This window comes from Drosophila willistoni, unplaced genomic scaffold (genome assembly GCF_018902025.1).
Source record: "Drosophila willistoni isolate 14030-0811.24 unplaced genomic scaffold, UCI_dwil_1.1 Seg496, whole genome shotgun sequence".
Lineage (NCBI taxonomy): Eukaryota > Metazoa > Arthropoda > Insecta > Diptera > Drosophilidae > Drosophila > Drosophila willistoni.
In genome coordinates, this window is record NW_025814426.1 from 23,771 (window position 1) to 45,000 (window position 21,230).

Below are 21,230 nucleotides of genomic sequence, written 5' to 3' on the forward strand. Positions count from 1 at the left end.
CATTGCAGTTGGCAAAATCTTTGAGGCAGCGCTCTTATTGTCAGGAAAATTCCCTCTTATAGGCAAGAAGTGAGTAACATGTGTTGTTTTTTTTGTCATAGGCAAACATTTCGGCTTATTTCTGTCTCTCTTCTCGGATTGGACTATGTGAGACCCCAGAACAATGTATGCGTGCCCTTCAGCCCCAGTATTGGAGGTTTTGGGCCGTCAGGAGAGCTTGTTTGCCTGTGGAGTGGCAGCACAGTAGGCTAGCAATTGGTGCGCGGCACTGGAGAAGCATCTGTTCCATCTACAGGCTCGTTTGGAGGAAAATAACTAGGAGCGGGAGGGCCAAATCCCTTCGACCGCAATGTAGTGCTCGAGCAGGCATTGCTTGGATGATAGGTCCATATAGACTGCCTGCTGGCCAGGCCTGGTACAGGCTGGCTGAAAGCGGGAGGGCCAAGTCCCTTTAACCGCTGTATGGAGATTTTGTCAAGGTCAGCTGGCTGAAAGTCAGTAAGTAAAGAATTAGCAGTTTTTTGCACCTTCATGGGTGGTAATCTCTCATTATTTTTTGTTTCAGCTTCTATGCTACTTTCAATCTCATTCAGGAGCTCGTTTTCAACTCGCTCAAGATTTTTTGAGAGTTGGTCATCATTAAGGGTGAATCTTGAGTGGAGGCAGGACAAGTCGCTGGATTTGGATTGGCTGGCCCTTCAATCGCTCTTCTATGTACGCGCGATTTCGTGTGCCTCTTTTAAAATCTCGAAACAGGCCGTTGATCACGTGTCCTTCCATGCGCACAACAGGTTTGTTTAGTTTCGATTTTTCCTCCTTTTGTTTTTTGAGTTCGTTTCTCTCAATAATTTTTTGGTATCTTAGGTGGCAATCGAATCTGATGAGAGATGGGGCGCCATCAAAATGGGCCGTCGCCTCCCGCATTGCATGCCGATCTAGATGAGTAGTTGGAGATTGCTGCTGCTGTGTGTCAACGGAAGATGAAGTCCGTAGCTGGGAGGCCTGTGCTGCTGGGTGGTGCTGCTGGACGACCATTTGATGCTGCTGCGTATCCATTTGCGGTGAGTATTGAATATTTGCTGTCATTGGTGGAGCTGGAATGTCAGATTGCTGCTGCTGAGTGTCAGCAAAAGATGAAGCCCGTAGCTGAGAGACTTGTGCTGCGGACTGATGCTGCTGGCCTGCCAGTTGATGCTGATTCATCTCCGCCAATAGCTGAAGATGTTGTATATTAGCTGCATTTTGAGGAACTGGAATAGTTTTCTGCCGAGTGTCAGCAGAAGATGAGGCCCGTAGCTGGGAGGCCTGTGTTGCGGGCTGGTGCTGCTGACCAATAAGTTTATGCTGCTGCTGCGCCATAATTTGCTGTGAACATTGTATACTTGCTGCAGTTTGAGGAACTGGAGTCTGAGATTGCTGCTGCTGACTGTCAGCAGTGGTTGACGCCTGTTGCTGAGAGGCCTGTGCTGTGGGCTGGTGCTGCTGGCCATCTGATTGATGCTGCTGCTGCGTCGCCAATATCTGTAGATATTGTATATTTGCTGACATAGGAGGAGCTAGATTTGTGGATTGCTGCTGCTGTGTGTCGATAGGAGTTGACACCTGAAACTGACAGGCCTGTGCTGGAGGCTGACGCTGCTTTCCAACCACTTGATGCTGCTGCTGCATCGCCATTTGTTGTAGATGATGTATACTTGATGCAATTTGATGAACTGGAGTTGCTGACTGCTGTTGTCGTGTGTTTGCAGGAGATGACGCCTGTAGCTGAGAGGCCTGTGCTGCGGTCTGGTGCTGCTGGCCAGCTGGTTGATGCAGCTGCTGCAACGCTAAATGCTGCAGGTGTTGTATGTTTGCAGTACTTAGAGGAAACGTGGTTGTAGTTAGCTGTTGCTGGGTGCTATTTGTGGTAAGAAAGTTCTGTGTTGGTGCTGCACATTGCTGCTGGTTTGGCTGTTGAGTGAGCTGAGGTGTATTTCGTGCTGCTACCATTTTCTCTAGTTGGATAGAGTATCTAGGCCAGGAGAGCCTTGTAGGAGTAAAGGGTTTTTCCAGGATATTCCTTACTTCTACATTTGGGTGTTCTAGAGTGGAGATAGCAAATCTTACGCAAGCCAAGTCATATTTGAGTTCCATGGATTTAACATTATGTTTGTCGCGAATATAGGCATTTGTGCTGAATATATCCGAGTCCGTAATTTTTCTCAGCAGTTTGTTGTGCGTTCCACAGATTTGTTTGAATAGAGTTTCCGAAATAAGGCTGCCCCATACAGGAATAGCATACGTTAGAATGGAAACAATAATTTGCTTAAATATTGTGACTTTACATCTTGTGCTGAGGGAGCTCTTTACGCCAACAAGCCATTTTAGGCGATGATAGATAGCTTTAGCTTGAATACATAGGTGGTGACTCCTAGATATTTATATTGATTAGCGTTTTTTATAGGTTTTTCGTCGATTTTTATTAGGTAAGATCTTAGAGCAGGGGATATGTTTCGTTTTGTGTATAGGACACGAATAGTCTTATCATTATTTATCGTAAAGCACCATTTAGTTGACCATTTGGTGAATTCATTTAGGTATTTTTGCGTTTTCCTGATGGCCATGTAGGCATTTTTATCAGTAGATACGATTATAGTATCATCTGCGAACGTTGACAGTAGGATGTCAGGGTTCTTCTTGGTTTCACCTGATACCATGAGGAAGTCGTGTTCAAAGATATAATCAGGAATTGGCATGTCAGACGAATAAACATTGAAGAGAAGGGGTCCCAGAACACTGCCCTGGGGTATTCCTGCAGTGATTTTGCCAATTCTGGAATATGTGTCATCTGTGCCCCTGACTGTGAACGATCTATCCTGCAGATAGCTTTCAAGAATCTTGAACAAGCAGTAAGGCAGGAGTTTGGCCAGTTTATTCAATAATCCTAAGTGCCACACTTTATCAAATTCAGTAATGTCTACAAATACAGCAGAGCTGTATTCTTTTTGTTCGAGTGATTTTTGTAGTAACTGTGTGACCCTTGCGAGTTGGTGTTCAGTGCTGTGGTTTTTACGAAAGCCAAATTGATGGTTTGGAATTGCTTTGCGAAAAGTTGAATACAAATTATATTGTTCACACCAAAGATTAAAAAGGGCAACGTTACAAGGTCAAGGACAATATCCAAACTATTCACACGAAATACGTTTTGGATGGCAAAGCAACGATTGCTTTTAAGAAGCCCTCACTGAATCTGTTGATTAAATGTGATCCCATTCAGCTGAAGGGATTCCTGCAGACGCTTAAACTGGGTATGGAAGGCAAGGATGTCATCAATTTGAGACTAAATACAGTCACTGCCATGGCACAAAAATCAAAGTTACAGACGAAAATGGCTATAAATCGTCACAGTGACTATCCCATCAAGGTCTTTCCTCGATATCTACAATCCCTAACAATAGACAATACGCAATTGGTTAAATTGAGCTATCATATATGCTCCTTACGGAATCTAACCCACCTGGATGTATCCAACAATAAGTTGCGTAAGGTAAGGAAATAAATGAAAAGACAACTTTTAGCATCTTCAAAACTAAATTTAAATTTCCAGTTACCTGTTGAACTGGGGAGATTACACTTGAGCAAGCTCGTCCTCCATGACAATAATCTGGGTGAAATGGACGATTGGTCATTTCTAAATGGCAGCAAATTACGAGACTCCCTGCGCGAATTCGATTTATCGGCCAACGATTTGACATGTTTGCCTTTGCCTGTGGTCAAGTGCCACAAATTGGTTAACTTGAATCTCAATTACAATAATTTGACTCATCTACCCTTTGCCATACGTCGCCTGAGAAGATTACGCTCGCTTTACGTGTCGGAAAACAAATTAAAATCCCTGCCAGCTGCCATAGATGATTTACGTATTGAAATCTTGGATGTTTGGCGTAATTCATTCAAGGGTCTCAATGTCTGGAGGCTCATCGCCTGGCCTTTGCTTCCGATGCGGACGGAGCTTCAACTCATTCGCCTGAACCTCTCTGGCTTCAAGCTGTGGCCTAATATGAACTGCCAATCGATTCCCTGCCAGCCTTACTCATTAAACTAATTGCCGAGGCACCAAAATGTACCTGTGGCAAATTGTGCGATGCTTTAGACAAGAAGCACATTATCGAACGTGTTGGTCAACCGAAATTTGTAAATATTAAAAATCTTACCTATAGTCGAGAGCATATGATCTATTCTGATGTTGTCATATGTGGCAACAATTGTAGTATAAGCAACCAATGTAAGAACCTTTTCTCAGCTCTGATATTAGCCTATTATGCCAATGTGCCAAACAAAAAGTGGAATTAATAATTAAATATTATGAATAAGTAAATGAAAGAAAAAGCTGATAGTACTGTGATCTTGTTAATCTGTTTATAATATCTTTTAGCTCAAAAATGCTTCTAATCTTAGAGTCTCCTGTTTAGATTAACTTGGGATTTTGACCAGATGACTACCTATTGGATAAATGGAACTCAAGAACTTGAAATCAATTGGAATTGAAGAACATCACTCATCTTTATTTGGATCAACACGCAATTAATCTCAACTGAAAGGGCTTAAGGACTACAGGGCAACCTTCATCTTAAATAAATAGAAACGAAGATTTATTGTCATTATTCTTGAAGGAGGTATACATGTTTGTAGGAATGAAATCCTACATGAAATTGTAGGAAATCGGAATAATCTGCCAAAAGGTCCGAATTGTAAACAAATCTAGTACACTTAATTGATTTTTTGATATATAACAAATCCAACCCATGTATATTGGAAGTTGATTAGTTATTTGCCAATTAATCTATCTCAAATACTCTTGTTCATTGTTTCATCTCTACTAAATTAGAACTCTCTCCATTAAACATAATGTTTAAAGGTTGATTCATTGGGAAAACCTGAAAGGTAGGGTGCCTGAAAGGTTTTGATACAACGAATAATTACGAAAATTTTCAATTTAAGTGAATTTCAAAAATTTAAATGACGAACAAATGCTTTAAAATTTGTTAAACATCTTACATCTTGAGGGAGAACGAGAGAAAGGGAACTAAGGCAATTCTTTTGCCCTACACACACACATACACATATGACCATATAAAGACATTCACACACACGTCTACATCCCTTCCTGACTACACCTTCCTCCCCGCCTTCTGTCCCTACGCAATCGTTTTTATCCTTATCATTCTGTATTTCTTGCCTATATATGGCTTACTTTTGGTTTCCTTTTGGGTTGCTTCTATGTTTTTTCATGTTAAGAGAGCACAGCTCGTTGTTTTTATTATTAAAAGCTGTGTGGCGTATGTGACTTGCATAAATGTGTGTTTTTTTTTTGTTCTCTGTGAGTTTTTCTTTATCTGAGCTCACGAGCTTTTCCACATTTTCCTTTTTTGCTATCATTTTGCTTTTTACTTCCACTTTTTCTCTCTGTCTGTTTATCAAAATCACAAAACTTCTGGACACTTTTTTAAATAAGCATAAAAAAATGACACACTAACATCCAACACACACACCACACACATGACACATACTCACTACCTCCCCACTACTGCCTCTTTCTCTATACAGTGATTTTATTCACCACTTTAATGTGCAGCTGGGGAATTGGCTTGGTTTTGACTGAGAGGAAACGAAGAGAAGGGAGAGCGGAGATTCGTAAGTATAAAAAATGTTTATCTCAACTTGGGCCCAAATCCAATTTTGACTGGCATTTAAGTGTCTATAACTGACTATGCAGATTTAAGTTTCGCGTTCATTTCAGCATTTGATTCACTTGTTTTGTGTAACATTTTATTTAAAGGAGCTTTAATATTAAAAACCCCTCTCAAATGCTTTACAATTTGAAGTCTTTACTTTTTTGGCCTTTTAGTATTGATACATTTCAAATGAAATATTACGCGAAATTCGCTTTGAAAAAACTATACGGAAATCTGAAAGTAAAAACAAGGTTTTCAGTAAACTATAGCATACTTATTAGGGCTAAAGGAGCTTCTGACAACTTGCAGTCGCAGATTCGCGTACCTAAACTTCCCCTTGTCAGGGAATGTTTTAAAAATACAATTCTACAGTAGAACCTCGGTCATTCAAGGTATTGTGAAGAGAAACTCGGATGACACGGAAGAAATAAAGCAAACATTCTTTTAGGTGAATACGCTGATACTTTTCCCTAAAAATTTTGGAGCTAAAAAACTTTGATAATAATGGGCGGGCGTCTCCAGATCAATGCATTTGGCGCTAGAGGATAACTCAAAGTTTCGAATAAGAGAGAATATGTATTTAAACAATACTTTAGCATTGAAAAGAAACGTCATGTATTTGCACAATTAATTTTTTAGAACCTAAAAGAGTTGGAAGTAATTTTAAGACTGATACACAGTTGATATCTTGTTGGCCCTTTAAACTTGAAGCTATTATTTGAATTTGTGAATTAATTTTATTTGTTATAAATTTTCAATAGGCAATTTGCATGCACACTTAAAATAGTCTTTAGTTGTGTCCGTATATTAAATTCTGATTTTTTCGTACCCATATTTTTACAACTCATTGAAAACTATAAAGATTTTAAGCAAATATTTTGGCTCTTAAAATTTCACTTTTTATTCCCACTCCAAGGCTTAAAAATCAACAATCAACATCTTTTACCCTGTAAAACAAAGTATATTGAAATTATAAAGAAACAAGCTCGATGTTATACATAAGTAAATTGAATAATGCCATTATAATTCTGCGACTTTTGATACTTAATAGAACTTTGCTCGTTGTTTACTCATAATTATTAGCTTAAAGCTACTAAGAATTTCTTACAGGGTATAGAGACTTCGATAAGGCCAGGGATATATTGATTCCCCTCTGGTTTTTCTGATATATTTTATATACCCATAAAGGTATAAAACAATATATTTGTTATTCTTCCTTATTATCTCTTAACTCCAAAATATAAAAAAATTTGAAACGTAACCAAAATTCCAAATTTTCGATATTATTTTGTATGTTTTTTCCGAAAATTTTATTGGCTTGCTCCAAAAAACTGCATTTTCATTTTTTGCTTTTTTAACCTTTCAAGATATTTCGAAATGTGAGCTTAGCTCTACCTTTTACAAGTTTATCATTGCAATATACATATATATCATATATATATTTTTTAGAAATCTAAAGGCTAAATATGATTTTATTTTGTTTTTTATATGGCCATATCCTATGCTATATTGTTATGTCTGAGAGTTGATTATTTGCCTTACTTCTACCTGTTGTGGTCTGGTTCCTTCTCCTTTTAACCAAATATCTGTGCATTTCATTAGCTGCAAAAATTGTATCTTTTGAGTTTAGGTAAACAAAATCAAACTCTAGGACTAGGAAATTGCTTTTGCCGACTTCCGGCCCGGTGGTAGTGGTTCGGTTGGTGCCCTTTCATTTGATGCTCTGCTCTTGCCCTTCACTCACTACTCTATAATGTAGTTAAATATTTGTCTAATATTTGTCAACTATTTCAAATACAATTTCAATTTCAGTGTTTAGACAAAAAGGTGATGAAAATTTAAATATTTACTGTTGACTTTGATGGAAGGAAGAATGGAAGGGGAATGCATAATTCAGTTTTACTTAATTTCGAACCAATTTAATACTCTTATTCATTAAATTTAATGCAGTCAAAGGAGCGGAGGTTCTCGCAAAAGGAGAATATTGCAAAGTTCCTTCTAAAATTAATTCATTAGCATTTTATTACTGGGGAGCAACAGCAGCAGGCAACAAACCGACAAAAGATGCCAATGAAAATGTTGCAAATGAAGATTCCTTTGCCGAGTCGAGTCCTGTGCCTCCTGCTGGTAAGTTTATTAGTTAGTCGAAAGGAATCATCCAGGTGATACGCCATTAAATTGAGTGATGTAATCGTAAGCATGACACGTCGAAAACTTTTTAAACGCCCCTATGCGGCTGTACATTGGTGGTGCGACAATATAGCGGCAGCCAGACGAGCGTGTTTCCGTGCGCGGCGACAGTTTCAGCGTTCAAGAGGTACAGAAAGTTTTGAATCTCTAAGACTTGAATACCATAGCAAACGGCTGGATCTAAAGCATGCTACTGATAGCAAAAGAGAATGCTTCCTGCGTCTTTGCGATTCTGCCGAGCACGATCCCTGGGGCAAGGCTTACCAGACCGTGGTCAAACGCGTTGATGTCGGGAAAACATCAATACCATCTGATGCAGCGAGCCTGAATCAAATCGTCAGCTCACTTTTCCCACAAAAACAGGCCCAGCCACCACTGGCAACTCGAAGCAGTGAGATAGAAATAACAGCGTGCACGAAAACAGAACTGTTGGAAATCGTCAACAAACTAAATAATAAGAAAGCTCCTGGCCCCGACGGCATCCCGAACAGAGCTTTAAGGCTGGCAGTTAATCTGCACCCTGATGTGTTCATCAAAATGTCCAATGCATGTCTGAGAGAAGGAACTTTTCCATCCAGATGGAAAAGGCAGAATCTGGTACTCCTACCAAAACCCGGCAAGCCTCCCGGCGAAGCCTCATCATATAGGCCTATCTGTCTTCTGGACACAGCAGGGAAAATATTGGAATCGCTCATAGCTCGTAGGCCCAACAAGGCTATTGAGCAAGGAGGTGGACTTTCTCCTAACCAATACGGTTTTAGAAAGGCAAGATCAACGATAGACGCGATAAGCACAGTTGTGGACACAGTCAGAGATGCCATATCTGGTAACCGATGGAAAGGGGGAACCAAACAATACTGCATGGTGGTGACTCTCGACATCAGAAACGCATTCAACTCGGCTGAATGGAGTCGTATAATGGGCAGTCTGGCTTCTTTCGGCGTCCAGGGTAATCTGCTGCACATAGTGGACAGCTACTTCACAAATAGGCGCCTCCGATACTCGACAGTAGACGGCTCGGAGGAATATAGCATCTCTGCTGGAGTACCACAGGGTGCAGTCCTGGGCCCCCTCCTGTGAATTGCATCTACGACGGAGTCCTCAGACTCAATTTTGATCCGGGCACACGCATAATCGGCTTTGCCGATGATATCGCGGTAGTGGTAACGGAAAAGGAGCTTGCAGTAGCGGAACAAAAATGCAACAACGCCATTGCAACTATTGGCCGGTGGCTGGCTGTTGCTGGTCTTGAATTGGCAGCCCACAAGACTGAAGCCGTTTTAATTAGCAGCAGGAAGAAAGTCGAGACCGCCTCTATAGAAGTTGGTGGCAAAACTATCACATCTAAGAGGGCCACCAAATACCTAGGGGTAATGCTGGATACACGACTCTGCTTCCGTGAGCACTTGGAATATACGTGCCAGAAGGCCCTGAGCTCTGCACGTGCGCTGGCAAGGATCATGCTCAATACAAGAGGCCCCAAACAAGAGAGAAGGCTGTTGTTAACTAGCGTGACAAAATCCATTTCCCTGTACGCTGCCCCTGTTTGGGCTAGTGCGCTACGGGTGAAAAGCTATAGGCGAGGGCTGGAATCGGTCTTTAGACTCTGCGCAATGAGAATTTGCAGTGCGTTCCGCACATTTTCAGACGATGCTGCTCATGTCATCGCTGGTCTGTCTCCGATCAGCGATCTAGCGTACGAAGCAGACGCGATGTACAGAGCGCTACACTCCACACCACCGGTGGTTGAGCGATCGCCCTTAGCCAGTAAACGGCAAGAAATACGAGGCGAACATGTGGCTCGATGGCAGCAACGATGGACAGAATCTGCGAAGGGCCGTTGGACTTACTGCCTTATCCCAGACCTACAACAGTGGATAGGCAGAAGTCACGGGCAAGTTACGTTTTACCTGACGCAAATTCTGAGCGGCCATGGCTGCTTCACAGCCTATCTAAAGCGTTTCGGGCACGAGGCATCCGACGAATGCACGTGGTGCGGAGCCGGCATTGTCGAGTACGCAAGGCACATAGCTTTTCACTGCCCTCGCTATGAAGCACAGAGACGCGAGTTGGAGTCCAGGATCGGCACGCGCATCACCATTGAGAACCTGGTGCCTCTGATGTTAGAAAACGGTCGCGCATGGGAGGCAGTGTGCGAGTTTGCGGCAGCCGTTATGGTCGAACAACGGCGACTAGAGAGGCTGAGAAGGGAGGATTAGTTTAAAAGGTTAAGTTTAAGCCGTCCGCTGCGAAGCAATACCTCGCGGTAGTCCCGCAGTAGCTTGTTTGAGTCAGACCGCCAATAACTAACTATGTATATACGTGAAGTAAATGAAATTTTGTTGTAAATAAAAATGAATATAAAAAAAAAACACATATATATAAAGAGGAACTGAGAAAAAGTGGAATGTGTACCTCGTCGCGTCTGGTTTGTCTGTGATATTTCCGTGTTATCCGTGATCGTAAACCTTGTAGTCCTGCAACTTAATAGTTTTTTAGTGTAGCAGTCTCACTCTTGTTGTTACCAACGTTCCGCCGGCTGCCAGTCTGCTTCGCAAGTGAAAAATCAAATCAATATTCTTTTTCCCGGCCTCCCGCCGCGTCGGTCACTTGGTGGTCGGAGGGGTGCGGGGCGCCTTCTTTCCGCATCACCCAACTTTTTCCTCCGCATCTGTGTTAGTGGGATGCCAGTTGCACTTTTTTAAATAAATTTTTCAACCACGCTGTAAGTAAACACACAATTGGTGCGATAACCAGCTGTTGGCGGACCTGCCAAGCCGGTCTCGAAAGCTCCCCAGGGCTATCATTTGGGAGTCGAGCTTTCACCGCAAAACCTCTAAGCCGGGGTTCTCGATCACCTCCCACCAGACTAGCAACATAGCAGCGCACCAGCCCAAACCTTGGTGACGTAGGCGGTGGCCTACCTGGCAGCGGTGCTGCCTATAATCGCCGTAGCGAAGAAATTTAAAACCGATTTGGAGAATTTTTTATTTTTTCTTTCGGACAAGGGCCTCCAAGTACCCGGTTCGACTCCGCTGCGAGGAATTAAAATTAAATTTCAAATTTTTTCTTTTTGAAATTTATTCAATAAACTGTCATTTCTGGCACGGTAGGGGTTCAAATCCGCTGCGGGCAATCTAGGATTCAAAATAAAAAAATTATTTTTCTTTTATAATTTTTTTTATTTTTTATTCTTCTATTGTACATCGAGCGGCCCATATTCCCGCTGATCGCCTGAATCTTCTAAAGGAAGCCGAGCCGGAGCGGTATAACTCCCAACGCCCACCAGGGGGAAATACCTGGTCGTCAGGCCGAGGGAAATGGACGGCGAGGAACTAATGGTGTTTCGACGTACTAGAATTGCCACTGCGAGCGGCTGCTAGCCAGCAAGAGGGCACTCCGAAGAGATCTCGGGACGCCATGAGCCCAGACGGAGAAGCAGTTCATGCCAACGACAGTGCCCCACCGAAAAGGTCAAAATTGCAGCCTGTTTGCAAAGAACTCTCGGAAATGGGCGTACTGTTGGAGGAGATCTCGGAGAGGATCAAGCCCGAGAAGGAAGGAGGCAAGCGGGGAATCACCAACGCCATTCGTGAAAACGTGGAGAGGCTGAAAGAGCTGCAGGCGGAAGTCAGCTCCCGGCTCAGCGGTCACCCGACCGAGCAAATTTCATTGGAGCCACGTTCCAATTGGTCGAAGGCGCCACCTGAGCGTGTCAGTCGTGGGCAGCAGACCGATGAAATGTCCCCATGACCATGCTTTCCCGGCCCACGCAGACTTCACCATTGGCAAAGCGAGAAGGCAAGACACCAGTCCCGTCTGAACCAGCTCGTAATCAACTCCGGCACCCGAGTGCTCACGCATCTAGGCTGCGTTCCTAAAAACGGCACCCGGTGGAACCCCAGCAGCAGCAGCAGGAGTCACCTACTCCTCAAGGCGATAAACCGCACATCACTACAGCGGATCATGGGACATCCGAGGACAACCAAGGCTGGAAAACTGTCGGCCCACCAAAGCCTCGACGTGGTGGCTCCTCGATGCAGGCCAAACCCAGAATCAGGCATAGACCGGATGCAATTCTGATCGAGGCCAGCGGCAGTCTTAACTACAGCCAAGTTCTCACGATGGTGACAAGGAGCACGGACGACAAACTGCTTCAAGTCCGCGAGCTCGTCTCCAGAGTTCGACGCACTGCAAACGACGCGCTGCTTCTGGAGCTCCGGAAAGACCCAACAACGGACATTAAGTCACTCGGAGAGAATATTACCAAGGTACTAGGCGACAAGGTAGGAGTAAGGGCTCTCCAACAGCAAAGGGCCATAGCGATCTATAACTTAGATGCAGCGGCGTCACGGGAGGAGTTACTTACTGCGATAGCCTCACAGGCTAAGGTCGACGAAAATGCGGTCTCAGTTAAGAGTCTACGGCCGGGCCTGCGCAACTGCCAGACGGCAATAGTAAGGGCTCCTGAGGCGGTAATTAAGAGGCTCACAATCTGGGTTTTGTGACGATAGGCTGGGGAAAATGGCCCATTAAAGCACTCGAAGAACGGCCACTGAGGTGCTTTAAGTGTCTTACCGGTCATATAGCCGCGAGATGCACAAGCTTGGAGACAGGTCACGCTGCTGCTTTAAATGCGGAGAAGCAGGCCATATAGTAGCCAATTGTCCTTCAAAGGATGCCAAATGCTTCCTATGTGCTGGACAAGGCCTGAGTCCAAGAAACCTAGCGGGCAGCCGCCTATGCACAGCGAGGGGCGACTCGAGGACTCCAAAGCTGCTCCAATGACCTCGTCAGTACTGAAGATCCTGCAGCTGAACCTAAACCACTGCATCGCGGCCCAGGACCTACTGCACCAGATGATCAGAGAGCAGTCAATCGACATAGCTCTTCTAAGCGAGCCCTACTCTACAGGAGAGTCATCTAAGTGGGTGACTGACGCCGACAGGAGATCCGCAATATGGTCTTGTGGGACTTCAAACCAGCTGCTGAACACATGGTCCTTTCATCACTTCAGCAGAGCCAAGGTGAATGAGCTGGCAGTGTATAGCTGCTACTTGCCACCTAGTTTACCAATTGCTCGCTTCGGGGATGTCTTGGATAACCTCGTAGAGGACGCCAGAGGCCGGCCAAGAGTCGTCATCGCGGGTGATTTCAATGCCTGGGCAATTGAATGGGGCTGTCCAAGAACCGATGCACGGGGACGTTCTCTGTTGGAGGCCTTTGTATCGCTCAACCTTGTGACGCTAAATGCAGGGGGCAGGAACACCTTCAACAGAGCGGGAACTGGCTCCATAATAGACCTGACATTCGCAAGCGATACTATCGCCAGGTCGTCATTATGGAGCATCGGCGATTTCTACACGGCGAGCGATCACGAGGCCATACTGCTTACCTTGGCAGGCTGTCCTAGAGTGTCACAACGAGTTTACCCTCAGCGAATATCCTTCCGCTCTGACACTCTATCAACTTTTCGAGCGAAGCTGGCGGGGCTGCAAGTTTGCTCGAATGCTGAAGACTCCGTAATCCATGTCATGTCCATTTTGAGAGCAGCCTGCGAATGTAGCATGACGCAGCGTACGTCGTACGGCAGACACCACAAGCCAGTGTGCTGGTGGAACAACAAAATAAATGAGGCCAGGCGGTACTGCCTTAGAGCGAGAAGGCTATATCAGCGGTCCAGAGGAACCGCAGAGTTCGAGCTATTAAAAAGCCAGTACCAACTCCGAAGGCGACTTCTAAAGAAGGAAATCCGCTCAAGTAAGAGAGAAGCATTCCTAGCGCTATGTGACACGGCCGAGCAGGACCCTTGGGGCAAGGCGTATCAAACCATTGTCAAAAGACTGCGCTCGGACCCATTGGATACCCCCCGCGACCCACTGATTCTAGAACGGATGGTACGACTCTTTTCCCCACTTCGCCACATCGTGGACAGAATAAAGGAGTGTACAAGCGAGGAAGTAATCTCCATAGTCCGCAGGATAAAACCGAACAAAGCCCCTGGACCAGATGCTATCCCGAACAGGGCTCTCGGTTTGGCGGTCTCACTTGTCCCTGAAGTGTTTACGGAGATGTACAATCAGTGCCTGCGTGAACGCAAATTTCCGAGCATCTGGAAACGGCAAAATTTACTGCTTCTACCTAACCCGGGCAAACCACGAGGCGAGGCTTCCACGAGGCACGGTCCACGACTGACGCGATCAGCAGGGTAGTCAATATCGCGGCGGATGCCATTGCTGGATCCCGGTGGAAAGGCGGATCCAAGAAATACTGCCTAGTGGCTACACTATCGGGAGTCCCGCAAGGTTCCGTCCTGGGCCCGCTTTTGTGGAACGTCATGTATGACATAGTAGAACGGGCTGAGATAATGGTCGGTACCACACGGATTCTGTCGCAGAGGGCCATCAAGTACCTGAGAGTTATGTTGGACACCCGTCTCTGCTTTCGGGAACACCTGGAATACGTGAATCAAAGGGCCCTAGTATCTGTAAGGTCCCTTTCAAGAATAATGATGAACACGCGAAGCCCCAAGGAGGGACGCAGAAGACTGATGACGAGTGTTACAAGGTCGATAGCCCTTTACGCCGCTCCTATCTGGGCCGACGCATTGGGCACAAGGAGCTACCGCCGCGACCTTGAAGCGACCTATAGACTCAGCGCAATCAGGGTGTGCAGCGCATTTAGGACGGTGTCGGACGAGGCGGCGCTGGTCCTAGCAGGCATGGATCCAATCGACGAGCTAGCCAGAGAGTCCAAGGCCATGTATTACGGCAAAAGGACGAATGCCCCCAGCGGCGCGTTATCGGAGATGGGCAACCAGCAACATCAGCGGCTACAAAGTATAGGCCGGTGGCAGAGGCGCTGGGACCGATCGCCTAAAGGTAGATGGACGCATCGGCTTATCCCGAAGCTTGACTCTTGGCTGAACAAAAAGCACGGCGAGGTGAATTTCTACCGGACTCAGCTCTTGAGTGGCCATGGCTGCTTTAGAAGCTACTTGAAGCGGTTTGGGCACGATTCTGGGGACGAATGTACATGGTGTGGTAGTGGGATAGTTGAAGACGCGCACCATGTTGCATTTCTCTGCCCGCGCTACGATGCAGCAAGACAGAGCTTGTGTAAGGAAGTCGGTCAGAGAGTCACTGGGGACTCTCTTTGGTCCTGCTCATGCTGGATGACCATAAAAACTGGGAGGCGGCCAGCAAGTTCGCAGCCATCATAATGAAGGAGCTCAGGAGACTAGAGAGAGAGAGAGAGGACCTGGCTAAGATCTGGCTAAGCAGCATGCGAAGCAATGCCTAATAGGCGGTACCGCATCTGCTGATCCTGGCCACTAGTCATCTGTCTTCCGTCCATCTGCTGTCTACAGCGTGAAAAGCTTTATGTATATATAGTCATATATCCAACTCCAATACCCAATAACATATAAATATTTCGCCCCCTAAAATTCATAAAGTAAACATCCGTTTTTATAAACAATTGTCCCCCTCAAAACCAAAGCGTATGAACGCTAATCCATAAAATTAACATAAACAATTAAACACTTGAAATTATAATTGTCCCCCTAACAACCAAAAGCGTGAGAACGCTAACTCAGCAATTAAAATCGCACCAATCAAATCATCGAAATATCAATCACGCCACCAAAGGGCTCCCAAATTTAGCTTATAAATATAACCGTAAGACATTTTTGTAACCAGTTCTAAGTTTTCATTCAAATAATAAAGTACGTTGCTTTTAACACACAAAACATATATTTTTTTTCCTTATTGGGTAAATTGGATATTTAATTGGCGCAGTCGGTAGGATTGGAAAAAAGTTATTACATCCGTGTTACATATAGAATTGTTATCCGTGTGTTACATAGAATTGGTGAATAATCACTGTAGTGAATACAATAATAATAAATACAATAACAGTTTATTCTATCCGTGCGACGCGTAGAATTGTTATCCGTGCGTTATATAGAATTAGTGAATAATCACTATAAAATTTCAATCCGACATCAAGAACTTACGGGTAGTGCTCAAAAGTCTGTGAACAACAGTGAAAAATATTTTCTGCCAACTGTGCGCGGAAATATGAACTGTGTGTTGCAACCAAAAAAAAAAAAAAAAAAAAAAAATATTTACGCCAACTGTGCGCGAAAATATTAACTGTGTGTTACAACCATTAAATACAATTGAGGAACAAAAACGCCAACATGTGTGCGAACAAAAAACCAAAATCCAAAATAAAACATAACCAAAACCCAGAAAATTAACAAAACAAAACACCACAAAAAACCCAGAAGATCAACAAAACAAAACATCACTAAAACCCAGAAAATCAAAAAAAATAAAACACCACTAAAACAAAAAAAAAGAAGAAATAAAATGGCTGTAGACCTCTGGAGCTCCAGAGAATCTGAAGTCATTCATAAGGAGGATAGATTTTATTATGCACCTATATCCAACCCATGATATAAGGCAACATAACATATTGTTCAGTGCAATCGAGATGCAGCTCACTGGAGAAGCACAACGGCTCTCACAAATTGGACAAGCCAACACCTGGCCGGAACTAAGGACACTTCTCATCAATGAATTGAAGGCGCAGACCCCCTGTGAGGAACTTCTTTGACGCCTCTACAACACCAACTATGCAGGAAATCTTCGTAAGTTTGTAACAGAATTAGAAGATAAGTCCTATATTATCACAAACAAATTAAGTCTAGAAAACGATGCAAATAACACCGCTCTTTATACCAATGCTTTAAATAACACTATAAAAGACGTAATAAACAAAAAATTACCCGATAGATTATTTATGACGTTAGCTAGATACGATATAACCATAGTCAGCAAATTGAAGCAAGTAGCTCAAAGAGAAGGGTTATACGAGAATAGTATAACAGAAATCAGAAAATCAAATCAAAGCCAAAATCAGAATCAAAAAGGTGGAAAATCTTTTGTACCCAATAGTACAACTCCGTCTCAAACAAAACAATCAGATACAACACAAAAACAAAAACTATTCCAAGAACTTCAACAAAAATTAAATATTGACAGGGCTCAAAATCCAATGAATAGTCAACAGCAAAACAACTATTCAAAGAATAATGTAGCAAACCAGCCTACAAAAAGGCAAAGAGAAAGTAATAGTGGAATTAGCAAAATCCGAAAATTTTCATCAGAACGCCTCGGATCAATCGGAAGAAGAGATAGAGACAAGTCCTTCATCAGAATAGTGATGAACAATAAACCTTTGAGATGTGTAGTCGACTCAGGCTCTTCAATTAATATAATGTCCGAAAACTTTTTTAATTTCAAAACCTATTTAGGAGATTCCAAAATTCACATGATTGAAGGAGCAGTAGAACTAAAAGAAATTATTTTCCTTGCACCCAGCAAACTTTGTCCGACAGAACAAAAATTTTATACATATAAATTTTCAAATAAATACGACATGTTGATAGGCAGAACTTTCCTAAAAGCCTGCAAAGCACAAATAAATTATGAAGAAGAATACGCAAAATTTGGAAACTATACATTTTATTTTAGAGATGATGAAGAAATAGAAGAAGAACAAAACTTAGAAATTTTGGACCCACCCACAGAAAGGGACCCGGAAACAAATTTTGCGATTGAAAACGAAATAATAGAAAGCAATGAGTATAGACTCGACCATTTAAACAACGAAGAAACTCAAAAACTAAAAAAGGTCTTGTACGAATTCAGTGACATTAAGTACCGCGAAGGTGAAAATTTGACTTTCACCAGTACCATAAAGCACTCTGTTCATACAAAACATGAGGACCCAATCTATAAACGACCATACAAATATCCCCAAACATTTGATATGGAAGTCAACAAACAAATAAATGAAATGATTGAACAGGGTATCATTCGAAAATCGAATTCCCCCTACTGTTTACCCATTTGGATCGTTCCAAAAAAAGGAGATGCTTCCAAGAAACAAAAATTCAGATTAGTCATTGACTATCGAAACCTAAATGAAGTCACAATAGATGACAAATTTCCAACTCCAGTCATGGACGAAATTCTCGACAAACTGGGAAAATGTTAATACTTTACCTCCATTGATTTAGCTAAGGGATTTCATCAAATTCAAATGGATCCTGAATCTATTGCAAAAACAGCTTTCTCAACTAAACATGGCCATTACGAATACACACGTATGCCATTTGGTCTTAAAAATGCCCCGGCAACATTCCAAAGATGCATGAATAATCTTTTGGAAGACCTTATTTATAAGGATTGCGTTGTTTATCTGGATGACATCATTGTGTACTCCACTTCATTGAAGGAACACATACTATCACTCAGAAAGGTATTTAACAAACTAAGAGAAGCTAATCTTAAACTCCAACTCGACAAATGAGAATTTATGAAAAAGGAAACAGCATTCCTTGGTCATATAATAACAACAGAAGGTATAAAACCTAACCCAGATAAAGTCAAAGCAATTCAAAAATTTCCAAAACCCAAAACTCCAAAAGAAATAAAATCATTCTTAGGATTATGCGGATTCTTCCGGAAATTTATACCCAACTTTGCACATATTGCAAAACCTTTAACTCTAGGATTAAAGAAAGGAGCATCCAGGAATTGAAAAAACGATTAATTTGTTTAAAGAAAAATATTATTTTCCAGATTCTCAAAACCTAATTCAAAACCTGACTATAAAACCTATAAAACCTAACCCAGATAAAGTCAAAGCAATTCAAATATTTCCGATACCCAAAACTCCAAAGAAATTAAATCATTCTTAGGATTATGCGGATTCTTCCGGAAATTTATACCCAACTTTGCACATATTGCAAAACCTTTAACTCTAGGATTATAGAAAGGAGCTAAAATAAATATAAACGACCCAAATTATATTTCATCCTTCCAAAAATTAAAATATCTCCTTATGAATGATCCTATACTTGCATATCCCGATTTCAAAAAACCATTTTTCCTAACCACAGATGCTAGCAAGAAAGGAATTACTATCTATTGTATGGGCAACCAAATATTTTAGGCCATACCTTTTCGGTAGAAAGTTCGAGATTCTAAGCGACCATGAGCCTTTAGTATGGCTCAACAATATAAAAGAACCAAATATGAAACTTCAAAGATGGAAAATAAGACTAAATGAGTTTGATTACAAAATTAAATATTTACCTGGCAAAGAAAATCATGTAGCAGATGCCCTTTCCAGAGTTAAAATAGATGAAAACTTTTTAGGATCAACAGAAAGCACAGCAGCTGCAATACATAGTGCGAGGATAATGAAAACTACATTCCAATAGTAGAAAGACCCATTAATTATTACAACAGACAAATAGAATTCATTAGAGGTTCAGAAGACAAAGCAGAAACAACAACTTACTTTTACAAAACAAACATAAAAATAACATACAAAGAAATGACCAATGCTTACGCAACGGATATAATCATAAGATATCTTTGCAGTAAGAACACTGTACTATATTTTCATAATGAACAAGATTTTCCCATATTCCAACAAGCTTTTATCGAAATAATACAACCAAACGCAAATACAAAAACCTCGAAATCTAGCATTAAGTTAGAGGACCTTCAAACGTTTCCACAATTTAAAGAAATGTTCCTAAAACAACATAGAGAAATATTACATCCAGGAATTGAAAAAACGATTAATTTGTTTAAAGAAAAATATTATTTTCCCGATTTTGAAAACCTAATTCAAAACCTGACTATAAAACCTATAAAACCTAATCCAGATAAAGTCAAAGCAATTCAAAAATTTTCGATACCCAAAACTCCAAAAGAAATTAAATCATTCTTAGGATTATGCGGATTCTTCAGGAAATTTATACCCAACTTTGCACATATTGCAAAACCTTTAACTCTAGGATTATAGAAAGGAGCTAAAATAAATATAAACGACCCAAATTATATTTCATCCTTCCAAAAATTAAAATATCTCCTTATGAATGATCCTATACTTGCATATCCCGATTTCAAAAAAACATTTTTCCTAACCAAAGATGCTAGCAAGAAAGGAATTACTATCTATTGTATGGGCAACCAAATATTTTAGGCCATACCTTTTCGGTAGAAAGTTCGAGATTCTAAGCGACCCTAAGCCTTTAGTATGGCTCAACAATATAAAAGAACCAAATATGAAACTTCAAAGATGGAAAATAAGACTAAATGAGTTTGATTACAAAATTAAATATTTACCTGGCAAAGAAAATCATGTAGCAGATGCCCTTTCCAGAGTTAAAATAGATGAAAACTTTTTAGGATGAACAGAAAGCACAGCAGCTACAATACATAGTGTAGTAGTTCCGAAGATATATTGAGAGACACCAATTGTTCTTTCTGGTTTGAGCTCAGTTTATTGAATAATTCTTAATTCTATAACAATTGTCGACTATAGCTAAGACCGCGTAGCTGCGCTGCTAGTCATGCAGGCAGAGAAGCGGTATGCTTATGTATAAACATACTTATTGTAACGATCCTTTCTCGTCCTTCGGGATATTTATGATATCTCGTGGGCTAGGTTCGGCACAACAAAATTTATTTTGTGCCCCGGTGAAATCTGAACAGCTTTGTTTATTGATTTGGTTTTTTATAATACGTTTATTTGCGATCGTTTTATGGGCTTGATTGGTTATGACGAGTTTCTCTACGGTAGGTCTGGGCTTGGACAGCGTTGTCGAATCACTTCGCAATCCCTCGTCGTCCCTTCTTGCCTTCCTTTTGCTCCTGCAACCGTTGCGGGTCGTTGTCTCGGCCTGTATCCTGCGCTTGGTTGGTGCTCCACACCTCTGCACCCCTTTCGCTATTGTTTGTTGAGATGGCTTTCGCTTTTAGGTTCTGGGATACATCCCGTAGCGACTATCACGAAGCAGGATGTTCCTCAGTAATTGGTGATCGTCAGGATATATAGATCCTGGAATTTCCGGCAGTAGGATATATCCTCGTGCCTACCACTGACTTTGGATACTCCTGGAAATGCTTGGCTTCTCTCCAACTCACTCTAGCTTGGGTGCGGTGCTTACTATCCTTATTTAAGGACTTGTTGCAGTCGAAATAAACTGTACAGGTTACTCGTAAGGCCTGTATAGTTCCTTGTTTTTCCTCCGCTCCTTTTGTTTCCTTGATAAGTTCTTAAGGTTACTCGTAAGGCCTTAATTACTTGTTACTTGATCACGACTTGATGACTTGATGATCTGCTTGATGGGCGTTGCCTTTATATAGGCAATTCCCACGGCCTCAGGAATATCTTGGTGTAGTACCGCTATACAGCTGGTACATTTCCATCGGCCCTCTGCTTTCACCCACGCAT

General features: G+C 42.1%; 2 protein-coding genes across 2 annotated transcripts in view; one reads left to right on the plus strand and one right to left on the minus strand.

The window, feature by feature from the left end:
- The first annotated feature begins 2,952 nt into the window (after positions 1–2,952).
- Positions 2,953–4,369, plus strand: LOC26530056 (leucine-rich repeat protein 1). Its single transcript, XM_015176394.3, is given in 4 exon segments — positions 2,953–3,025; positions 3,132–3,526; positions 3,587–3,947; positions 3,950–4,369. Coding segments are annotated over 4 exon segments (1,212 nt in total). The 3' UTR covers positions 4,333–4,369.
- Positions 4,370–20,602: 16,233 nt separating this feature from the next.
- The window catches only part of LOC26529377, a 3,855-nt gene continuing 3,227 nt past the window's right edge, over positions 20,603–21,230 (minus strand). The window contains exon 2 of the mRNA XM_047012998.1: positions 20,603–20,779. Within this exon, the coding sequence (XP_046868954.1) occupies positions 20,603–20,779 (177 nt within the window). The remainder of the gene's footprint in view (positions 20,780–21,230) is intronic.